Source organism: Phaethon lepturus, unplaced genomic scaffold (assembly GCF_000687285.1).
Source record: "Phaethon lepturus isolate BGI_N335 unplaced genomic scaffold, ASM68728v1 scaffold46270, whole genome shotgun sequence".
NCBI classification, from domain to species: Eukaryota; Metazoa; Chordata; class Aves; order Phaethontiformes; family Phaethontidae; genus Phaethon; species Phaethon lepturus.
Window position 1 is genome coordinate 18,680 of NW_010510679.1, and position 24,398 is coordinate 43,077.

Here is a 24,398-nt window from a genome sequence, read left to right on the forward strand (position 1 = left end):
AAACTGAACCAAAAAAAAAAAAATCAATTGCAATGAATGTCAGCAGAAGATAACTGTTCTACTCCATCAAGGGAATTAAGGAAAGCAGCATAACTGCAGGTTTATAGTAAATCTAAAAAAAAAGTTAACCCTCTCTTCTAGCTGCATCACTATGTGTTTGCATAATTTTAACATTAAATTATTTTGAGCGCAATTCTTGCAAGTAATCTTCAGAGGTGGTATTGAACTGGAGTAAGATCTGGGCTCTGACAGGAAATGTCACCACTTTTCCCAGTCCTCTAAGTTATAGAGCTTCTCTTTCACCGAGTTACACAAAGTACAGAATAAACACACCGCTCTATTGATAACAACGGCTTATATAAAACGTGCATGTCCACAGAAAATTACACATATGCTCCAAGACAAATGAGAGACTTTGTACGATAAATTCCAAAGTAATTTTGTTCTCTTACCCTCTCCTGAACTTCTAGATCCGCACTCTGTACAAACTGAGGCAAACGCTCAATCATCAGCTGTGTAATTTCCTGAGCTGCTTCCTTTTCCCCAGATTGCTCTTTCTGCTGTAGGAGGGATGCATAGAGCTTCACCATGTTCTGGACATAAACCGCCTGGATGTGGCCTGGTAGAGTTGTAACTTTAGGCCTCAACATTGCTTCTAATGTTTGGTTTGCTTCCTCGAGGTGTCTACATAAAGACAGAGTAGAGAGATGAACGACAGCAATTGAGAAATGTCAACATGTCATCAGTCTTCACGAAGACTTTTTCAGAAACCTCAGTTGCAGTACAAAGTGCTGCAGAAAGACAGGACAGGCTATAAATACATAATTGTTTGCTCTCTGCGTATTTTCCCCTTACAAATTACAGTAGTAACACAACACAGAAGAATTTACAGCTTTCTCCTTTTACAGAAGGGGAGGGATACCTCTATTTCCACCTTTACAAGTTTAGTATTCTCTCCATTAACTAAGCATTGCACTTCTGAAGTGCCAACTCCATTGGCAATCTGGATGGAGCAGCCCAACTACCTTCTTGTCATTCTGTACCTCACCACTCACATCAATGAGATTGCATTTACAATCATTTACCGAACAAAATTAAAATCTAGCAGGCAATGCTTAATACACAGAAAAGAATGCATTTGTTTTAATAAATCTGATGCTCTTACTCAAAACTGTCTGCTCACAACTAAATGGAAGATGCGCAAAAAAGTTACTGGTCCGTTACAAATGGAAGGCTAAAGTTCTTTCAAACTAAAAATGTGATCAGACTGATATGTTCTTTTGCTTCTTAATCTACAGTTTTCTTTGCAGAACTTTTTTAATTAGATGAAGATCTGAGCTGTATGAGTGTTCCCTAAAAATATCACATCTACTATACGAATTTAAATTGGAACCAGCATTCAGAGTGGCAATTACAAGGAGAGACACTAAACCAAGATGATAAAAGGAGACTACAGTATGATGGTCTGTCCAACTTAACCAAAATGAGGTAAGCATGTGTATACGCACACACAACCAAGAGACAAACACATCTATTTAAGCAAAAAGACAATGTTAGCACAAGAACATTGGAAATTGTGCTACTGTGGGTATAGATGAGTCTTTAGGAAAAAATAAGATGACTTTAATTCTCAGAAACATTAAGTTCTGCAAAAACCTTTCAACAGGGGCAAAACAGGGAGGAGAGCAAAAACTAATTCGGTCAAACATAGTGATTGGACATTTTCCCTGTAAGTGGGGTTAGACCTTAATGGTTAAGGATTTCCTTCAATGTCTTAAGATCTTACTGCTCACATCCACAACTCCACTCTTCTGCATGAGTGGGCAGGATTACAGAGATAAGAAAAAAGACCACATATTCAAAATGAAGCATCCATCTCGGCTAGAAAAACATGAGGAGTCTTAGGGGATGAGGGAGCAGGAAAGAAGCAATCATTTTAAGGTGCATATTCTGAACTATCCTCCTCTCAAAAATACCCTTCAGTGACCTGAATCTTTGTCCAAAAGAAGCTGCTTAAAGTGTCAGGCTTTCTGTTTGCACTTACTCAGAGAACTCCCCACATATCCAAGCAGCAGCATAAAGCACCTCACAGATCCCATTTCTCTGGGTGTTGCTGGCTATGAGATGAGCATTGTCCAGAAGCATGGCCATTTGAGAAACTGCAAATTTACGAATAGCTTTAACTCTGATAGCTACATCTAACATCTGAGCTGCTATAAGATGCCCATGCCGTGTGCCTTCCAATCGGGTCAGCTCCACCAAGATGCTTATGTACCTACAAAAAGTGAAAGGGATGCAGTTTTATCAGCAGACAATCATGCATTACCATTGCTGATGATCCCAAAGTTGACACATAAAAACACTGACCATTCAAAGTTTGTGATATATTGATAATTGGACTGACTACAAATATCTATGATTTTGGTCAGCAGCTCATCCCGGTATGTCGTCCCTTCTGCTTTATCCACATGAATCATCAGTTTCTTCACTATCTCCATCAAGTTCTTCTTTGATACCTGTTAAAGAGTTATTGAAGGGTTTAACCAAAACTAAGCCATTTCCCATACTGTCAAGTCCTTCTAATTCCATTAAAGCAGCTGCTAGCTCTTTGATGGACTTGTGCCATGGGTTAACAAGAAATCAGAACCACCTCTCTAGGCCCCAGTTTCAGTCACAATTGAAAAAGGAACCTGTTTATTTCTCTTCAATGTTGTTACTAAAGCAGAGCCAGCCAGCACAAGTATACAACACCATACTGTGGGAAAGTTGAGAATCAGAACTACTAGCAGCAATACAGAAATCCAGGAGAAAATGAATCTTCTACTTCTGCCAGAGTAGCAAATTTAATAGTTTAAAACCTTTTTGCTTTAAACTAAAAGAAAAAAATTAACATCCAACAGAATTCTAGTATTTCAAAACATAGCTGTATTAACTTGCTCTAGAAACTTTTCTAAATAAAGCAACCAAAATACTCAGTAAATATCACCAGTTGTTCCGACTCCCTGCTTCCAGCTATGATCTCTCAATAGGTACGTGGTAAAGACACCACTAAGAAAGAACATATGGAATAGTATTTCTACAATCATTCATTATACAGCAGCGTTTCTCAGAGGCAGGGTTGAGCAAAATGGTAGACTCTTTCTCCTAGGTTATCTTTTGACTAAAGACATAAAAAGCAGAATTTAATCTCCAGGAACTAAGAACAACCTCTAATTATCTTTATGACAACATTACAACCACTGTCCTGATCAAAAAAATGCTAATTAAGTTATTCGCATCTCATGAGAAGCACCAGACAAAAGGTGTCCTTCTTACTTCTCACTTTCTCCTCTAAAATAGGAAGTTATGAGACATATCTGTCATGATCTCTTTGTGCACAGTCTTGAGTGAAAAGTACTTTAACTATACAAATCATAACCACAGCCCTTTCAGAGAGCACATGTCACTACAAGATTGCCCCTATAGCCTATGCACATTTTATGAACTGCCCTGCACAGTTGCGGAATGCACGCACAAGGCTGGTGGCACGTAGCAGAACAAACAGAATGAGCTTCTGCATGTCCTTAAAAGGTGTAACAAAATTTACAATGAGGGGCAAATTTGATGATAAAGCAGCTGAAAGCTGCCCTCTCCTGTTGTTTCAGAGTGCTCCAGACTGTTACCCACACTGCGTAACTTAGGTCACCCTGAGCTATGGTGTGCTGCAATGTGGACTGCAACCTGGAACAGCACAGACCTATCCCAATGTGCCTACGGTCCGCTTGATACCTAGACGATGGAAGGAGGAAGCCTACGGTCTGCTTGATACCTAGACGATGGAAGGAGCAGCTAAGGCTTGTGCGTTGGAAAAGCAGCCTTCTGTGTGACTTCTGCCTGAACTCAGAAACTCCTTCCGATCTGAAGCAAAGTTTCTAAAGCCCTCTCGTGGTGTGCCAGATCTTTTACTTGACATAAGTGCCAGAAAAAATAACGGGAGTTATTATCACAAGACTACTGGAGAGAGGGGAAGAGAAAGTTGCATGTTTTTCTTAAACGTCAGCCTCCTAACTAAACAGTCACTGGGGCTGGAGAGGAAAGGAAATACATGTAGAAACATACCATGCCATACAGCAGATCTAAAGCTCTGAGTCGGATAGACTCATCCTTGTCATCCAAACATTGGAGAATGAGGTCCTTGTGAGACTGAACTGATTTAGGATGCGTTTTCAGGATTTTGGACATGGCTAACAGTCCCAGGTATTTCACTGTGAAAGACAAAATAAAACTTCTTTCCAAATATAGAAACACTGTTTTGTATTGAGCATGAAATCTTAATACCAAGTCCTTCTACTGAAACCAACTTTAACGAACCTGAATAAAAATCTATGATGAGGATTTTTGAGAAACAGTGCATTACAGATTGTGGTCTTTAATTTCATAATCCCATATACAGGCATGTAATTCCATATATAGTCTTCAAAGTCTTCTTGTACCTCAAGTTTTATCACTGATATAAAAATATGCATTTAACATATAGAAACTATGGGTTTTGAGAACAGGCATTCTAGGATGAACACAGCTTTAAAAGCACTGAAGACTGGTGCATTAAGTAGGAGCCCTGTTCTCAATGGGAAAAATTTAGAAGAAAAAGGTTTGTGCAAAAAAGGACTTCCCGGTGTTCTTTGTAGTCACTAAAACAAGTAAGCATTCTTGCATTTTACTGTTGTGCTTACACTACAGAACACACCTTGGTACTTTCCGAGCAGCAAGCTTATAAAAAGGGAAAACCCAGAGTACAGAAAGAGAACTGTTTTAAATTTACAAGACCACAGACAGCAGTAATAATTAATCTCACTTCTTTTTAAGAAGCTTGTTATAAAGAAGGGCTCACTGTCAAAAATTATTTCCACATTAAAAAACCCAGCAATTGTTTACAATGTACCAGGCACTACAATACTGAATAAGCTGTTTGGAGAAACAGCTCACCGCTCTAAGACTGCTGCAATTTCTCCCCAGTGGTTGGTTGCTGAAAGCTTCCATAAAGACAAGCAACATACTTACAGTTCTGGTCAGAATCTTCGATCAATATCCTTAACTTCTGAACACAAAGCTGGAAAAAAAGACCACATCATGCTTATTACAAGCTTTACAAGTCTTAATTAAAGTAACTCTTCATAAAATTTATTGAATACACCATAAAGCATTCTGACCAAGACCCAGAATCACAGAATTATTAAGGTTGGAAAGGACCTTGGAGATCATCAAGTCCAACCGTTAACCCAAGACCCGGGGCTTTTAGTAAGAGGGTCTTGTTGCATTAACAGATTTAAAAAAAAAAAAAGGAACCTCTGTATAATTGTATTAATAGTAGCAGCTGAAGAAGAGATTTAGGAAAACTCTAAATGAGAAGGATCTGCATTTTATAGCAAAGGAAATAAGAATTTATATAGGAAATGCTTCAGTCTGTAGGATTCCACCTAAGTGAGAGCACTTCAGGGAGCTACTGCTTTAACTTTTGGCAGTGGAACACAATCCAGTTTCTCTGTGGCACTTGGTATTACACAGTAGAGCAGAACAAATAACCCCCCAAAAAATGCAGGGCTGTACCTGGATGCTAGCACTGTGATTAGGCATCCCAGAGGACAGAGAGATCAAAACTGAAATACACAAGCACAATTTTCAGTTACTATTTCTGTGTTCTGAATGAATGCAGCAATACAACACCCAAAGGTCAACAGTTAGCTCAGCTCACACAAAAATGCCAGTTTATTTTGGCATTCTTCTGTTTGCTTGGACTTTTAGGGTACCAGAGTGGGGGAGTGGTGGGGGGAAGGGGTTGTTACACAAACTGTAGTTTTACAAAAATACCCTAAGTAATAATAGCAGGGCAGGAAAAAAAAAAAGTCTAAAGGTAGGAACTGTTAGAACAGCCAGGTCAAAGCTGCTTTTCATTACTCTTTGCACCCATTATGGTTTACTTTACTGATATCGCGTAGCAGTCAAGACTGTAAATATGTCATCAACTACCATATAGCTGAATATGTAAGTGTGCACTTCCCTAATGTAAAGAGATGCAGCAATGGATCCTAGAGCTTCATGTAATTAGATCAAGAGTTTTAATCAAGCCAGCAAGAGACTCGAGGCAAAAATCAGGTCCCTTGTTGACTATGTTGGGCATTTGTAAAGCTCTGGCAGCACACAACCCCACAGCAGAAAAGGTGGTGCTATCTTGTTAACTGCCGCTGCCATACAGCATGTCCAAGCCAACATCAACTCTTATCGAGCAAGTCCCACATGACTAAAAAGTCTAGTGGCATTTTACTCGCCGTGATCCTGCAGAGGTACGTTTCCAAGAAGGCATGTTAGATGCTATCATTTTGGGTCATGCAAAGAGCTGGCAGGTGCAAGGTGCTGCTCTAACCCAGGCACACAGCTTCACATCTCATTTTCTGAATTTTACATTACAGGCCCTAAGGTGTCCTGGGTGTGTGAATTTCCCTTTGAACCACAGATTTTTCCTATCGTATCTCAGGGAAGCACACTCTCATCCACAATGGAATTAACCTCAGGGTTATTCTTTCCCCCATCATAATGTCATCTCACATTTTCCTGAAGGAATAAACGAATACAAAGTGAGCAACAGATCATCCCTTTCCTCTCTGAACTGACCCAATACAGCAAGTTTCTGCATCATTATCCAAACTACCCAACAGAGACAGACTTATGGCCAAACAGTGGATATCAATAACTCTCTACTTCCACACCATGATAGAAAAAGGCTGGAATATCGTGTTATCCCTTTTTGCCTTTGTTTCTCTCCCCATCCCCATTATTGAGTTCACATCCCTTCCCCAGAAACTGAAACTGTAAATCAATGATTCCAATTACCCTCTTTAAGGAATTAAACCAAGGTTTTAAGCTGTGAAATTGTAAAATTAAAAAATAAGTCTGCTCCTTCATCACGTAAGAAAACTTTGGCAGAGTTTCCATGAGACATCAGTCATATTTTAATTTTATTGCTGCTGGTATACTTAGTAGTTCTAGCAATGTATAAATAATTACTCGTTGTTTGTACTTTGTTTCAGCCTTTAGCAAATACAACATAGCTGTAGTAACTTAGCCTCGCTGGTTGACAACAAAGGATTTCAGTTACAGTTACACAGCAATAAATCAAAGTTTGCCAGGTGACTTATTTCAGTTATAAAATACATTTAGATAAAGAAAGGTTTACAGATGGTGTTAATTGATGACAAAGTTCATCACGTTCTTTTCTAGATTACAAATTTCAGTTCTCACCTGCTATTACTGTGTTCACACATTCATATAAGAGAGACATGGCTGAGGTGCTGAAACAGAAATCAAGCATTTTAAATAAGGAAAAAAACCCAGCACATTTTGAAGAGTTGTCAGCAATATGTTGGAGCTAGTTAACACCTTTAATTACACAAGAAATTGCCAGTATTCTGTTCCGTATACCTTCAAACTAGATGAAATGATTCTTACTCAAAAAACTGTTGGTAGGAGAAGGAGGGCTACTTAATGTTAAAAAAAAAGTTTTCTCTAAGGAGCAGCAAGTAGCAGCACTGTGACACAAGAGATAAGGAAAGAAGTGGTTACTCAAAACCTCAGTACCAGCTACAGAGCACTGAAGCAATCTTGCCCAAGGTCAAAAATTCATGATAAGGCAGGCAGATGGAGAACATCAAGTTTCTCTCTCCAAAACGAACGACTCCTCTGCAGGTACTCCCTATTAAGTGAGCAACATGTTTTCAATGTCTGATTTATCCCAAAACTTAAATTCAAGAAAACTTTTGCCAGTCGAACAGACATACAGTGCAGTTTTAAGATCCTTAAAAATCCTGATCTACACAAGAGGGAAACACAGCGAACCTCACAAGTAACAAAGGAGCAGACTCCAGAAGCAAGGTCTGCAAAGGTAATGAGCAAACAGCTCTGGAGGCAGCAGCCAGAAGCGATACCATGAAGGTCACTCAGCACACCATATACGTGACTCTAGTATGCTCAGAACCAAGGCAGTAATTTTCACTCCCGATCCATTTTGTGGTGGATGGCAGGGTGGTTTGCCTTATGCGTAAGTGATACGATGTCCAAAATGACTGAACGGATACCAAACTGAACAGGATTATGTCCTCACAAAAAATAAAATTAATGACTAGTGTGGGAGTTGGGGAGAGGAGGCAGAGGCTGGCTTGAAGACATACTGTCCATCCTTCCCGCTTTTTCTGGCGAAGTACTCTTTCTGGTGAATTTATATGTATTTGTCACTGCTGCAAAAACCCTCTTCAGGTATTTGGATGCAAGGCTGCTGGTCTGCTCTGAACCAGCCTTAAAGGTATACTAGGAGGATGGACAGAAATGGTTTGGCTAGAGCTGCTCTCACAGACACACGAATATCCGGTTAAAATTTGCTCATTCCCATCTATCTTCTTGCTCTGGCACATGAAGAGAAACAAACCTTTTAATTTAACAACTCATGCATAAGATCACACTTCCTTCTCGTAACTAGGAAAATACATGTATTTCCTTCAAGACACCTACTTTCTGATTTCAGTTCAGAATTAGACCCAAACCAACACTACAAAACACCTTTAAGAAGGGACAAGGAAATATAGATAAGATAAATTTGAAGATACTTAGGACATATGTTAAAGGAACCTCTTCCAAAACGTATCTGGGCAGACAAAGGCATGAAAAAGAACTTTAACACACTCCTTATCATGCTGCTTTGTTGGGTAAGACCTTTCCAAAAAAGTCAAGAACCAAATGTGTGTAGGCGAACAGAAGAGGCAAATACACAGGTGAGCCTTTTTTATATATTCTCCATCTCTGGCTTAAAATGAAGTGAAAGGAAAGCAAATTGCTCCCATTTCCATGCGTGCTTTGGAGAAATTCAGTTTGACAGTCAGACACCCGAAGACTTCCTTTTAAGGTATTTTACCTCGCTCAGGTTTTTCAGAAATAGTCCTGGTGCGATTATTTTTTGATACTTGAAGCCAGCATCTCAGAACTCAAGAAAAGTTCAGAAATGCATCCACAGACCTAGCTTCTGACCTACCTAACAGGCACTTCACCAATCCCTAATGAAGTAATGTTTTGCATACATACCTATGGATGAGGTTGGTCAGAGGCTCAATCAATTTCTTTCCCAGCCTCGGTTCTAATGGAGTAAGAGCACCAAACTATTAAAAAAAGAAGTGCAGACAAAAAAGTGATTTAATAGCTGCTTTTAAACAGTATAACAACATGATTTAAATTGCAGCTCATTATATTTAAACCAGGCCATATTAAAATATTGTTCTCTCTTTGGTTATGTTCATAAACATTAGAAAATATTCCTAGTTTCTTTTCATTCAGATTTAATGGTAACTATACCTCCAAGCATGAAATCTATTTTTGCACCCAAGGTAATGTTATGAGAACCCCAATCCTGTAAACATAGATCCAGAATACTTGCCAGTTTTATAATTTTAATGAGAACCCAATTATTAGTTGACGACGTCATCAACTTGAAAAAGAGTGGAGCAAGGGAAAGGTAGTTTTTGGGATTGCGTCGAGCCAGCTCACAAATAACATTTACTGCAGCAGACTGCACACCTGGGAAAAAGAAGTGGGAAAAACAGAAATCTCATAAATGCCTTAATTGTAATTGAAGTTTGTGGTACAAAACCCCCAGAACAAAAGCAACTAAAGATTCAATGTTGTGTGTCCAAGAGGAATGGTTCAGCCTCATTACCAACCATGAGGTAGTGGACTAAACACAAGAATGCAAAAACAAGCTGAGAAAGGATTTTATTTAATTTTGGCTGGTTTCTAATATATGAGCGAGCTGGGTATCTGCTTTGGGTCCAGTATTAGAAAGAACAGGAAAGTGCTAGCCTCCTTCACTGTTGGATAGCTTGTTTGTGGGATGCAGACAATGTAATAATCAATAATCCTACCCACCATAAAGTCTCCAAACACTCTTACCTCTTTAAAATGTGTTAATGAGACATATTTAAATATAACACAAAAGCAACGAATCCTTAAACAATCTGACTGGACAAATTTATTCCCTTCTAATTGCTCATCCTCTAAACTGATTGTTCTCAATTTGGCATCTTTTAATCTAGACAGAAAAGCAGTAGAAAATAGTCCTTTTCTCTATAAAGTATAATAGGTATTTTCTTCTTCTGCAGGTGAGGGGTGTGTGCGTGTGTTGCTCTCTTTAAAAACACTGTGTCTGGAAGATGCACCTTACATGCCTGCACCAAATTAGCATGGTACATGCAATTAAATTTCCCCCTCTAAACACACAGGCAAATCAACTGGAGATCACAGAACTGCATCGCGCACAGAATTCTGAAAAAAGTGTACGGCATTTTGGTGCAGTAAGGGAAGACCAGTGCCTTCCAGGAAGACTGAGTATGAATGAGATACAGAGTAATTGCAAATTTCCTGTACTGGTGCTGAATTGCACTGAAGGGTACTGAAGTACTGAAGGGCATAAACAGCAGTCTGGACTCAAAGTTTAAATTTAAAAAATGGAAAAAAATACACTAAGTGATGTGAAATTATTTTAAGTACATCCATTGTAAGCCAATAGCTGCAGCTTTGTAAAAGAGTACAGGAAACAACAACAAAAACCCAAATCCTGAAATCAACTCAAGTATTTTCAACAGCCAAGTTAAGTAAGCATCAAACAAGGAACCATTAAGTAGCTTTGTCCCGTTAAGGTTTAATCCACTGACATAGTTTCAATAGCTTTGGGTTTGAAGTAAGAATTGGACATTTTAAAGGATGTATTTTTAATATGGCAATATCTGTCAAAACTCTCATATGTTCATCTACCTATTAAACAGGCAAATCAGTACCCAAAAGATGATTACAGCATTTTTCATGTATTCTTCTCTCCACAAGCTCTAAAAGTGTGTCTACCCAGATGTTTTGGAGCAGAAGTAGTTTTCTAAAATCCACTCACCGGGATCTGGATCTTCAAGTTTCTCTTTAAGGCGAGGAAATGCAGGACGGAGGGACTCTGGGTATTTCAAAAAAACTTTGTACATGATTAACACTGCCTTCTTCCTGATATAAGGCTTTGTATGAGACATCTGTTAATGAAACAATTGCAATCAGGTTCTTAGCAAATTTGTGTTTCCAGAGTTCTTCTCAAGGTCCTTATGTCCACACCACTGTCTCAAAATTTCTTTCTGGGAAACTCAACTACTTTTTGAAAAGTCAGCTTTGAGGGCAGAGCAAAACACTGTCATTTATCACCCAAATGAATAGAAATTTTCAAGGAAATCCACTTGAGCTTAAGTCTGTAAAGGATCCCCAAAAACCCCACAAGAACAGAGCATTAGTTTTCACACATAACAGTTCTAAATTTAACAGATATTTACCAGATTTGAACAATTTAACATTCTTTAGTTACAGAAAAAAGTTATTTCAATCTTATCAACTTACCAGTGTCATGATGTCATTTGCCAAGTCCCTGGCTAGATCTGGAGTAACAAAACAGGACAAGCCAGTCAGTGCAACTCCAGTATCATATTGGTTAGGGCTACTCAGATCCTAAAAAAGGAGAAACAGGCTCAACAATTTAAGATCACACAGGATGTTGAGAAACAATTTTCTCAGACCAATTTTATCCACTCAACACATATGAAGCAAAGCTTCTGCTTCATGGGAATATTTATATCAGCGATTAACAGGAACATCCTCCAACACCTGCTAAAATACAGCTAGCCTGAGGTTTAATAGTGGGCATGAGGAATCATAATTAAACAATAGATGGATGACTGCAACATAAAAGCAATTAAGAGATACTGTCCCTTGGTGGTATTTTAGGAATGGCAAATAATTTTTAAAAACTCATGACATGATCAAAATATGCTTATAGTCCTAAAAAACAGGTATTAAATACTAACCCTGCTAAGTCAAAGCCTGACTGTCATCAACTTCACTGGCAACAGGCACTCTCATCGAGCGTGGAAGTGTCCTAGCTTAATCTCTCTATTAGAGAAATGAGATCACTTTCCTTCCAAGCCACTGGCAGCACCATAACTTTCAGTCCATAAAGACATAACACAAGCTAGAGTGCAGAATACATCTTATCGGTCAAGTTTCCTTGGACTTATATGTAGTCAGTATCCTACGCAGTCTTTCAGGCATTTCTAAGCTTCGGACTCTTAACAATATTAATATTCAGATCTGATTATGTTCAAGTATAGATTATAAAATGAGACCTCACTGAACACAGAACATCACTGGATCACTCCTTAACTGCAGTTATTAGGAAACAAAAATATGAAGGGAACTGCACAGAGCATTCCCACATGAACTACCAGAATCAACTGTCCAGATCTGTGTGTACACAGAGGCTGCTTTAGGAGAGCTAAACATAGTCAGGCCTTCACGGTTCTGTGCCATTTGCATCTCATTTAAAACCTTTTGCAGGTGGTAGGAAATTAAATTCTACTTTAAGAATAATAAAATCTGCTTCTTAAGAAGCAACAAAACTGCAATTCATTCTCGCTTTAATGTATTTTGAGAAGTGATAATCCCTTAAAATACAAAGTTGATAGATCAATGAAACCTGAAAAGGTACATATAAAGATGCTGTTAAGTAAAAACTCAGGCACAAAAGGAAGGAGTAGTCTAGTAAGTGGCTAAAATTCAGCATAATAAAAGTCTCCATAATAAATAAAATGGATGGACATTATTAAAAATACGCACTGGTCAGAGCAGAACAGTTTAAAAGATAAAGGGAAAAGCACTAGGTCTTTACGAAAGATATGGGATAACATCCCACTGATCCTTTTTATACCAAGTAAAAGACATTTTAGCTACTTAGATGGTAAAAATGCAGGCGCGTCTTGTACTGGATCAGTCAAGTTTTAAAGCAGTGATACTATAAAAAATTTAAAATTAAGAGCTTTAAAAATATATCTTTAATCTGAAGTATAGGAAAATAATGCTGCAACACACTAACTCTGAAAAAATTCAAGTGATAAAGCTCTGTGCAAATTAATACAACACACTTCAGTACATTAATACAGAACACAACTTTACATACAGTCATCACCATTTATACACACAATTATACCAAACAAGTCAAAAGCCTGATTTGTTATTACCAGAAGAAAACAAGCCCTCACAAACAGAAATTTTGTGGAGCCAGGTGACTGCTCATTTTACTTCAGGAACGGGGACATTTTTCTTACCCATTACATTCTTATAAGGGCTGCTTAAGAGAGTAGTCAATATTAGGTTATTCAATATTCAAAGGTTATTGTTGTCACCATTCACTGTGATGAATAAACACAGAGGTATGAGACAGTGTGAGGGAAACCTATCGACAGCTTCTAAGTATTTCATTAATCCTTCATTAATCCTACTCTCAGGAATGAGAGTAGCCTGTAAATCAAGTAAACAGAATTCTACTTAAACACCCTTATATTCCTAGAAGAGATATACTTCATACAAATTTTAAAACACAAGTAGGGACACAGTGCAAGAAAAAATAAAGAACTGAAGTAAAAAGTTTACCTTTCGGATCTGATTAGTAGTCAACATAATTACATCAGTCCCTTCATGAAAGCACTGAGAGGCAGCTAGGTAACCGATTCTCTGTAAGAGGCGAGGAGAAAAAAAAATATTTTTAAAGTAAGTTTAGATGAACAACAACGAGTAGCTTCACAAGCAGTATTACAAAGATGAACAATTAGGTAGGAGATTTGGCGAGAGGCACGATAGAGTTCTCTAGAAAAGGGGCTTTATATCAAGAAAGAATAATCTCAGACAAGTGACATTTCGAGTGCTAATACATCTGTCTTAAGTATAATAAAACTAGCTTCACCTTCTCAAATTTCTTAGAACATAGAGGTTCAGTAGTGAAGATGTAGAAATAAGGTAGGATTGTCAGTAGAAGAAATGGAGAATATTACATCTATTTTGTCTGTGCTGACTCCTGACTTTCAGGTAACGAAGCCCAATTTGGAAACTATTCCTTATGAAGTAACATTCCACCCCGTTCGGTGAAAAAAGGTCTACAACACACAGCATGACCAAAACCTTTCAAGAAAAATTATAAAGCTATTACAACATAAAATATGCCGGCTACTAGGGATCTTAGCTGGTCTTCACATAAAAATACTCTGTTTTTTCACAAAATATATCTGACAGCTGTTGTCAAACATCTGGTAGAAAAAGCCCATACTATCAGGCCAAGTATTATCTCCTTCCTTTCTGTATTGAAGAAAGTAAACCAAAAGATGATGTACCAATGCATTCATTAAATACAGTAACGAAACTGCTTGGCTAGTACAGTTGTACATACACAGAGAACTCACTTTGAATGTAAACTTCGATGCACTCATTACTTCAATAATATTGAAAGCAGCCCAACTGATGTCATAGCCCAGCATCTGTAACTGTGAGCAGAGAAGCCGAGATAAACTTCTGAAATAAGAGACTCAACAAGATAGGTCAAGACATCTCACAAAATTGAATATGTAACAAGAGTCCAAAAATAATACTACAAGACACCTCAAATTCATAAGTAATATTACATTCTACACCACTCGCAGTAAGTGAAGGAAGTCTCAAAGTTCCACCAGAAGCAAGTTTTAAATAGTTTGCATTAATTCCAGGTAACACGTATGCAGTTACATAAGCATCATTGTGAAGGGTTTTCTCCTGGAATTTCTTTAAAAATAAAAAACCAGAACAGAATTGCAAAAATAATTCTTTAACAGTATTTCCCTCCTCTCCTTCTCGACAAAGGACTACGCAAAGAGAAACAAACACCAGTTTCAAGTGCTCATACAACTATGTGATAAGAAACAATCCGGTTGAAAACAACTTTTTAAAATTGGATTAGCTTTAAATCAGATTAGCTTCCTGACCTTTCTCAGTAAAATAAAGTTGCACCAGTACTAGTGCCAGCACAATGAACAGAATGGGAATATGCAGACTCTGATGTCAGACACAATTGGGAGCATTTTCACCTGCGGCCCACGCTTATAGCCGTCTAAGAAACTGCAGTCTAAGTAAAGCAGGCATTCAGACTGAAGACTAGCTCCTAGTCAGCAAGAAAGAAAAAAATAAAGACATGGTTACATCATATCCCAGCAAGGCACTTACATATGTAAGTTTGCAGACGGCATTTGCTTTCACTGCAATGTTATCCTGCTTTAGCTCCTGCTTGATCTCATCGATGCACTGGGAGATGTATTTTGCCTGAGGAAAACAGACAAAAATTTGTGCTCATTTACCAGTTTTGCAGATTTTCAGCACGTTAGGGGAAAGAAGCAGCAGAACTCATCATTTGCAAGCACCAAGTCTCACACACACACTATTTAGGTAAGCACTTAATTCTGATGAAACTACTCATTAACAAGAAACATTACAACTGTATTACAAAACCAAAAGTACGCCGAGATGTTTCTTCAGTGGTTTCCCTTCTCCCTCGCAATTACATTGTTCAGTTCAGAGCTCTAGTTTCAAAGATTTGTGAAAAAAGTTCAATGGAGACTGTGTACCTAGGGGTCTGAACAAAACCCGAGTTCCACCATTCCACTAGTCACTCACCTCGATGGGAAGTCAGAGATCACCCATTCATTACGTGTCTAGAAAAAAAACCTATGTCAAACGCTATTAAGAGCCCACAAATTTAAGGTGACTGATGAAAATACTACGAGTTACTCTACTTTTGGGCACACTGTATATGCTGGCACTGTAGATGCACACCCACAACAGTCCTCACGCCCGAAGGGACACGGCACAAGTCTCATACAGGGTACAGGTACTTCTGGCTGTAAGCCTTGCTATCCACCGCAACCACGGCAAGGACACCCTCTCCCTGGTTCATTACTTAGATGAGCCATTTTGCCATTTACACTTTTTGATAAGCAAGTTATTTGTATGAATTTCTCAGTAATTCAGAGCACCAAATGTCATAATGTTTACATTTAAATATTGGTCCTTCATTTCTTTCCAAGCAATCATGTCTGTGCTTGTGGGAGGGATGCAGCAAATACATGATTTAAAAATATCTATACAGATTTTACCTTAGAAGTAGGCTTAACTCAGTCTGAGATTCTTTCAGTTCACAGTGAATTATGACTTAAGTACTTAAGGTATCTGCTACAGAAATAATGAAAATTTAAAAGGAGAAATAATCTCTCCTTAGAAAGCCACACAGGCACCAGGGCATATCACATTAAATATTAAATAAATCAACTGCCAGAGGAACCGGGTGAGAAACAGATTACCTAGTTCCAAAGTAAAATTGCTGCCTGAATACCATTACCTTCCACCAAAAAGATTTTTTCAATATAGAATTCTACTGGCTTGCCTTTAATTAACAGTTCTCCCCTTTACACTAAATTTTGTGTATTATCCCAACCATTCGTTGGTCTTTTACAACATCCTAGAGCGATACTCATGCTTCAAGTCATAAAAGTTTGCTGCTAGAAGCAGACAATCTTATTTTTAAAAAATAGCAGGTGACAATAAAAAGAAATTGTACAAGGTCTGTAGTGCCAAGAGACAGTGCAATGATCCACGTGAGGAAAGGTAGCAACTGAATTTTAATGCAGGGACTTCATACTCCAAGTAGCAGTCATGTAATGACAATTTACACCGCTATCATTTAGAGTCTAGCGATACTAGAATTAGAATACACCATCAGGATGCAAGGTGAATAAGCATAATTCAGAGGAGGAGCAGCTTCACTGGTTGAACAGCTTCTATACAAGCAGAATAATTTATTTGTCTTTTCTCTCAAATCTCACACTCACAGAGGGATAAAAGCCAGCTCCTCCATGATACTGGTAAACTCAGGTGGAACCACATTCTTTGTTTTGAGACTTCTAGCAAAAGTCTTTGTTGACCTTCACAGAGCTCCTGTCTGACCCATTCCTGCAGCCTGTTGAGGTCCCTCACACAGCAGCCCTGCTTTCCAGTGTAGCATAACTCTGAAGGAAGAACGCTGGCAAATCAATTTACTTGATGAAATTTAAGATATTCCTAAATGCCTGTATTTGGGGTAGAAATACTATCTTTGCAATAGGAATTTTCATGTTAAAGGAAGGCATGCTACACACCAAACAAGCCTTTCCTCTACACAGATAGTCATCTGTCCTCCTGGATACAGGCGTGTGGATCACATCTGCCAAAACTAGAGATGGCATTGCACCCAAACACTTAACAACATAGAGTCTGGGTGACTTCTCCCGGGCAGCAGAAGATTTGGGAGTCTAAACCCTTCGCCTGAGATTGATTCTGGTCCAACTCGCACAGGAAGTTTAAGCTCTTGAGTATAAACTAAAAAAACCCTCTGATAGTAGAAAATACACACTTGTAAGAATGACTTATACAACATGTAACTGATCTACAAATACATTGTGCCTAGCCTTGAATATTTTATGCACACATAAAAGCACACTGGGACAGCATCACAGAATCTGTCACATATGTATCTCGTTGCCACATCTTGGTGAGCAAGGTCAGCACTAGTTCCCAGTGCAGAATAATACTAAGACCCAGGTTCTCAGTCTTTAGGTCCATAACCAGAAAGCATTACTGTTATTTTCCCACAAGCATCTATCCCCAAACTATTTAAACATTAGTTTAAGTTTCCTGGAAGCCTCTTGGGAGTTGAATGCAAACCACTGTGTGACCAGGAGGGGAAAAAAAAAAAAAGAAAAGAATACAGAACAGTGCAATAATGTACAGCCTGGCACAGCTGAATACAGATTCCCAAGTCACTAGCCACACTTGATGGCCATGGCAGCCTGCAGGCAAAGCCCTGTCTACCAGTTAACCTAACATAACGAGCAACTTCCTTTGAAGAGGGTGGAAAAGTATATTACAGAGCTCTGAATCAAATCTGAAACTAAAATTTTGAAGCGCAGAAAGAAGTCCTTCCAAAATGTCTGTACTTCAAATCCTAAAAGACTACAAGAATGAAAGACCCTATATATAGAAAGCTTTTAAAGGATCAGCAGGTATTAACTTTTTGTTAATCTCTGTGGAGTAGCACCGTCAGGAAGGAGCAATATGAAGAAAACTCATCTATTTAGTCTCTCACTTAAATCTGAAACCCAACCACCACACCCTAGCCAGATTCACTACCACATTTAACATCTACATAAGTAGGAAGGAAACGAGTAGGCATGCGTGGATCTTCAGCGAAGCTCTTCCCCCGTCCCTGGCTAGTGGAATCGCTGACCTCTGCAGAGCCCGGGACAGGAGGCTGCACCAAAGCACTTTCACACTGACCGATACCCTCAGGCCCCACACTGCAGCCTGCAAGCTGTCCAGTTCACACGGCCGAAGTAGACAGTGAAAGGGAGAATAACCACGTGATGCAATGGAATGGAAACGGCACTTAGCAAGGCCTGAACGCTTGCAGGAAAAAAACCCCAAACAATTACCTACAGGACAAAATCTGGATACTTTTCCCAGATTTGATTCACTGATAGTTTTTGCATAAATCCTTCTACTACAGCAATCTCCTAGTGTGGTAATTAAAAATAAGTATTTCCCAGGATATAACTGGCTCATTTTTTCCTAAAATGCTTTTGAGATCCCATGAGGAAAGGAATGCAAAAGGAAAATACTTCAGAATTCATTTATGCTCACAGTATTGATTACAATATCAATGTATTTCTTAATTCCTTACTAACGCTGCGACAGCCTTATTTGAAGCCTTCAAGGGATGCTACTCAACTGCTCACACATTTTGGCCAGTCAACTGAGGAGCACTTCTAAGTCACAATATTTATAGACCTTTGGACATTCGCAGCCAGACTGCTTTGAGCAAGCAAGGCATTTATAAGGAAGCCTTTCACTCCCGGTGTAGTCGAGAACAAGCAGAGCCATTAAGCAAAAGAACACCCCCAGAATGATGGCAATCCAGGCAAAGCGGCGAGGCTGCAGTCAAAAGCTGAAGGGCATATGATAACACAGGGAAAAGAGCTGAGAGGAGCTCTTTATTCGTGCTAGGCTGCCAAGTGGGAAAGGAGCCTTTCCCAGCTCAGTGGAAAAGGCTCCTTAATGAAATGCTATAGCAACCACTTGGGTGATTGTTTTCTCTCTCATACCCCGCAGAAGGAGGAAGATTACAGAAACACACTCAGAGCAGCGCAGCTAAGGCCCAAGTAAAGCGTGCAGATGTTAGCAGTAATTACTGAAAGCTGTGAATACAGCACAAAGTGGTAGCTGCCATTTCTTAATGTATTCCACCAAACAGACGCAGTAAGCATTTTATATCCATTAACAAAATACACAAGCTAATTTTTAAAATAAGCCCAAATTCCCCAAGAATTCCAAGACCTCACCCAGAAAATATGTCCATTTAAACTAGTGAGAGTGGCTAAAGTAAGAATGAAGGTATCAAGAATCAGACACAATCCCCTTGAAACAGAGGGAGGGAAGAAGGGAAAAGTGGGTCATGGTAAAAAGCAAAAATGTCAGTTTATAGGATTCTTCATTTCCAAAGCCATGTTTTTTGAATTAACTTTGAAAAACACTAAAACTTTATTCCAAGCTCTGGTTAAGACAGAACTTGTGAATCTCAGAGAGGTTCACAAAAGACTAAGATTTTTTTCAAGCAATATGTGAACAAAGTTGAAAAAAAATCACAACCTAACTGAACAACAATTACCAAATCCACCAAAGTCCTTGTCAGGATCCAGCCTCCATCCACTGGATCTGCTGCTTGATTTGAGATTCAAACCTGTTACTTACTGCAACAGCAAAGTGCTTTCCACCCCGATGAAACGGCAAAATACCAGTGAACATTAGTTTCTCTCTCTCCTGTACTTTCAGGGTTAAATACAGTGTTTTAAGGGGAGGATGATTAACAGTGAGGATAAGATCTGATACAAATGCGTTAACTACATCATTCTAAAACAGAAGTGTTTGGAATAAACAGAACATAAAAATAAATAACCGAAATAAGCACAAAATATGACATTTCTTGTGTTTTAAGCACTGCAGAATTTATCTCTTTTTGCAGTGCTTTGAGACACATGCTTGCCATTAACTCCATGAAATCACGTTGAGCGCAAGCACATGACGATCTCACATGACAGGAACATGCCCACTGCTCCAACTTCCAGAAAACCAGCAACAACTGCCTGCCTCTTTTCATAATCTTAAAAAATACTACCTCTGGGATGCAAGCCATGTGATATGACCCTGATGCTTATCACAAAAGGCAGTTACACCACAGACACCTTGTGGAGGCAAAGCAACTTTTGAATTCGTGCTCCAAGCAGAAGATCCTGTCACCACAGTACAGACCAGCTGCCACCTACCTTAGGAGGAAGGCTGGAAAGAAATAGGTATCGCTTGCTGGGCTTCTATCAAAACCCCCAAAAGCAGTACTTCACATCAACAAACACCACTGAACCAGTCAAAACAAAATTTACACACCTATAATTGATTACAGTACCTGAAAACACAAGCATTGTATCATGACAGCACAGAATCCATCAACTGAAGTAAGAGACAGAGCATAAAAAAGCAAAACACGCTGCTTTCCGCTCATTTGGACACAGCACCAGACATAAGCTTATTAGATGTTAACTTCTGTCATGCATAACTAAAAATATTGTAGTATTTAAATACTGTAGAAAAAGCTATTTGAGATAAGTAACAGGATCTTTCTTTAAGACTACTCCAGGGCTGGACAGAAAGTGAATTCCAAGGCACATGCTATCTCACAACTAACTTCACTAACTAGATAAGCATGTAACAGAATAGAAGCAATAACTGGGAGATTGCACAGCATTCATTTAAGCAGGTTTGCAGCAGCCAAAATAAAATGGTGCAGAGGGTAGTCAGAGGCAGTAAAGAGCTCAGAAAACGTGTTACAACTTGAAAGGCATTTTGAAAAAGCCAAGCTTATCTTTCACTCAGCTGTTGATAAACAGTATTGCTATACAGGTTTTAACATATCTTAGTCTGCCTTTACTGCCCAGCTTTCCAGGGATTTATCCACTCATCTTGTAGGTAGCCTTAAGATCCTAGACCAATGTACTGCTCTCATCAATGATAAACACCGGAGGCGTGAAGGCGAACCTTTGCCATTTCATTTGCAGCATTCTTCTCCTATGTTATTTGTTAGGAACATGTTGCATCATCTACTACCCCTCATCTACTACAACCAAAGCAAGACTCCTTGGCCAAACGACACTGATGGAGGAATGCAAAAAGTCAATTTACACTTTCTGCTTTTGTTACTGTTTACTGAAATTATATGCATCAACTAAAATTTGGCATGATGCATCCATCTATCCTAAATTGATTAATAAACCAATAAAAGCCTTTGAACCTTATTCTAAAAATTCAGAGAGGTGCTAAGCAGGTCATGTAAACCTACCAGTTTCAGAGCAGATACTAAACAACCCCAAACCAACCACCACGGCACCAGAAGGCACTGTAGAAAAGCACATATGATCTTCTGAACAGGTACGTTAACACAGAAGGATTGAATTTCAGAAAACAAAACAGATGTAGAATTGCAGCTGCTTGTCCACAGTGACTCCAAGTGAGACCCAGGCCAACGCATGCATGCAGAGGATGCTGCTGCCCCAGACAGGCAGAGCGCTGCAGCATCAGCAGCGTCTCTCCAAGCATCAAGGTGTTCTGGCAGCATCCCAGGGAGAGCACCTTTTCGGTGGTTTACCCAAAGACAGTTGAAGTATTTCGCACAAATGAGCACCTATGCAGGAAGCTGGAGCACAGCTACAAACACCATCCTGGACCAGCTCCCCAGACGACCTAGTCTGAGATGCCAACAATTAAGTGGGTATTAAATAGCAAAACCCAAAACAGTCCAACATAAATCAGTAAGCATACATCATCAGCAAGGCTCTAGAGATGTCCCTTAATATACCTCCAGTCTGATCAGTCCCTTAATATAAATGTCTCCAGTCTGATCGCAGTATTTGTTAATTTAATTGCACAGCAATTAAACAATCCTCAGGGGTCTGTGCTGTCTAAATCATACCTGAGCAGACAACTTTTAAGACGAGAACGATGCATCAGATAAAAGTGCTTATCCCTGTAAACACAAGATGTACTCAAACTTTTATTTTTACATTACTGTGCAAAAAGCTGTGCAAGTACTTTTACAACAGATTTTTCAATTTGCTAATTCCAGACGTATTTCTATGCATAATTTCAGGCTTTGATAAAGGTAGGCTTCGTTACAAGCATGCGTTTTGTTGCACGTATAAGAAATAGTCACTTCCTTCTAAGGAACTGAAGTAGCTATTGTTTCCGAGCCTCAGCTGACTGGAATTAATTTAGAGGGAAACATCACAAAAAAAAATGTTTAATGATGTATTACTACTATATAAACATATAACACTGAAAAGATTACACAGACGTTAACACTGATTTATGCAAGGCTATGAGTACTTCTCAATGATGGAAATGTAAGAAGGACAATGAAGAAAAAGATGGTTTGCGGCCTTCGCTGACTTCTTAAATTCAGTACAAATATTTGTGTAATTAAAGTAAATTTGTTCACCTACTCCCTGCTGTACAATCATACCACTGGCTCTAAACAAACTTACATTCCTCAAGGCTGAAGCTTAGTCACACCGTGATAGCTAGAAGTGATATCATTTTATGCAGCCTGAATTTGCCATGAAGACTGAGCCCACTGGAAGAAAGTTTCAACATACCCACATTGATTCCTACTTCCTTTTATATACCTCTTAACATACGAATCTCTTGGCGACAGCCAACAGGTTTGAACATCTAGGTCATAAAAGAAACAACAATAAAAAAGAAACAGCTAATACAAAAAACAGCACTCAGCTACGTGGTCTACAAACTTGGTTTCATCAGCCTACTGGCCAGTGACTGAGGAGGTAAGCTGCTATGAACCAAACATTTTTTTTCCTGCCCAGTTACACTTCAGTATTCAATAGGACTCGTAAGTTTTTCAGCTATTTTGAACATATGCTTCTTCCTGAAAACAAGCTTCGTATTGAAAAAAAAAAAAAGCACTCAACCACCTTTATGAGCTGCTAAAACACTACCACTAACCATGTCATTTTCTGCACACCTTTTAGCTTACCTAAATATCTTTATACTTCCTGCCACCTGGACTCCCCTTTAGATTATGAAGCATTTCTATTTTGCAGCATGAACTATCAGGTTTTTTTAATAACCTAAGGAACACAAATGCTTCTTTGTATCTGGTCCCATGACTCGGTCCTTCTGATGCATGTCTTTTAATGCTTCCTTTGCTGCTCTTCACATCACACCAGAAATGGGACACGCTACCAAAGAATACTTCTAAGTGAAAAACCTAAAGGTACTCTTTGTACACCAAATACATTCACTAACCCACACCGTAGAGGAAGACGTTTTTCAGTCACTTTTGTGGACACTGATGACATTAGAGAAAAATCACAAAAGGCCCCATTTTCTGCACTCAGCACTGGGACAGAGAGAGTTGCATCAAAAAGCACCAAATAAAACAACTCTCTGAAGATGACCGCAGCACAGAAATGTAGTTAGTATCTTTACTCTAATTTGATTTTTCCGTCCGTTCTTCCACTGGCCTCGCAAAAGGTGTGGTGCACAGGCCACTCCATTTCTTAGGATGAGGTACCAGAAAGCTCGCTCTCTCCCCTGGACCTACCTAGGCAGAATTTTTATTTACACGTGTGAGAAAGCGATCTGTCTGGAGCGTTTCAAACCCTCAGAAGAGATGGCTACAAAAGGATCTGGACTGGGAACAAAGCTATTAGCCCCACTTATGCCACAGTCAATGAAGTAATATTTAACACAGGAGAAAGCAAGAAGCTAATGCAAGGCAGCACTAATGCAAAGCCTCAGCTGCTCTCTGCTTGTAATCACACAAGAAAAAGCCCACATCTTGGCTCATGTTCCACGGCTCCAGGCCCTTTATTTTCCGTGACACAGCAGGGAAGGCAGGGACACTTGCACTGGACCTTGCTACCTTGGAGGCCACTACTTGTCTGCTTTTTTCCCCAATTGGTATGAGGTCCTTATCCAACCCTCTTTTGTGTATTGTTTCTATTTCTGACTTTGTTTTTTCCAGTGATTCACACGCTCAAAGAATTAACAATAGCGACTCTAGATCCACTTGAAAGTGGGTGGAATAATGAGCTCCTTCAAAGATATTAACACACATATGACAAGCAGTAACTGATTGAGCATCAGTGACTGAAAGAGCTGTCTGTCATCAATGAACTGCAAGCTGCTTATCAGTTGGGCTGGTTTTTCAGTCTTGGGCACCAACAAGCTTTTTAGCATTCCTCAAAATTCCCCAACTATGTTCCATCACATATCCTTTACCATTAGATACGAATACGGCAATAGTGGCTGGAGGCCAAGCCATCAGAAGACCACAGCATTAGACG

General features: G+C 39.1%; 1 protein-coding gene across 1 annotated transcript in view; it reads right to left on the minus strand.

Moving 5' to 3' along the window:
- AP3D1 (adaptor-related protein complex 3, delta 1 subunit) overlaps positions 1–24,398 on the minus strand; it is a 43,185-nt gene that overhangs the window by 14,060 nt on the left and 4,727 nt on the right. Inside the window, exons 2-15 of the mRNA XM_010281532.1 lie at positions 15,124–15,219; positions 14,331–14,411; positions 13,528–13,608; positions 11,443–11,550; positions 10,958–11,087; positions 9,455–9,594; positions 9,106–9,179; positions 7,276–7,325; positions 5,587–5,636; positions 5,041–5,089; positions 4,099–4,244; positions 2,368–2,516; positions 2,045–2,275; positions 453–684 (exon numbers count right to left, since the gene is read on the minus strand). Coding sequence (XP_010279834.1) covers positions 453–684; positions 2,045–2,275; positions 2,368–2,516; positions 4,099–4,244; positions 5,041–5,089; positions 5,587–5,636; positions 7,276–7,325; positions 9,106–9,179; positions 9,455–9,594; positions 10,958–11,087; positions 11,443–11,550; positions 13,528–13,608; positions 14,331–14,411; positions 15,124–15,219 — 1,617 coding nt within the window. The remainder of the gene's footprint in view (positions 1–452; positions 685–2,044; positions 2,276–2,367; positions 2,517–4,098; positions 4,245–5,040; positions 5,090–5,586; positions 5,637–7,275; positions 7,326–9,105; positions 9,180–9,454; positions 9,595–10,957; positions 11,088–11,442; positions 11,551–13,527; positions 13,609–14,330; positions 14,412–15,123; positions 15,220–24,398) is intronic.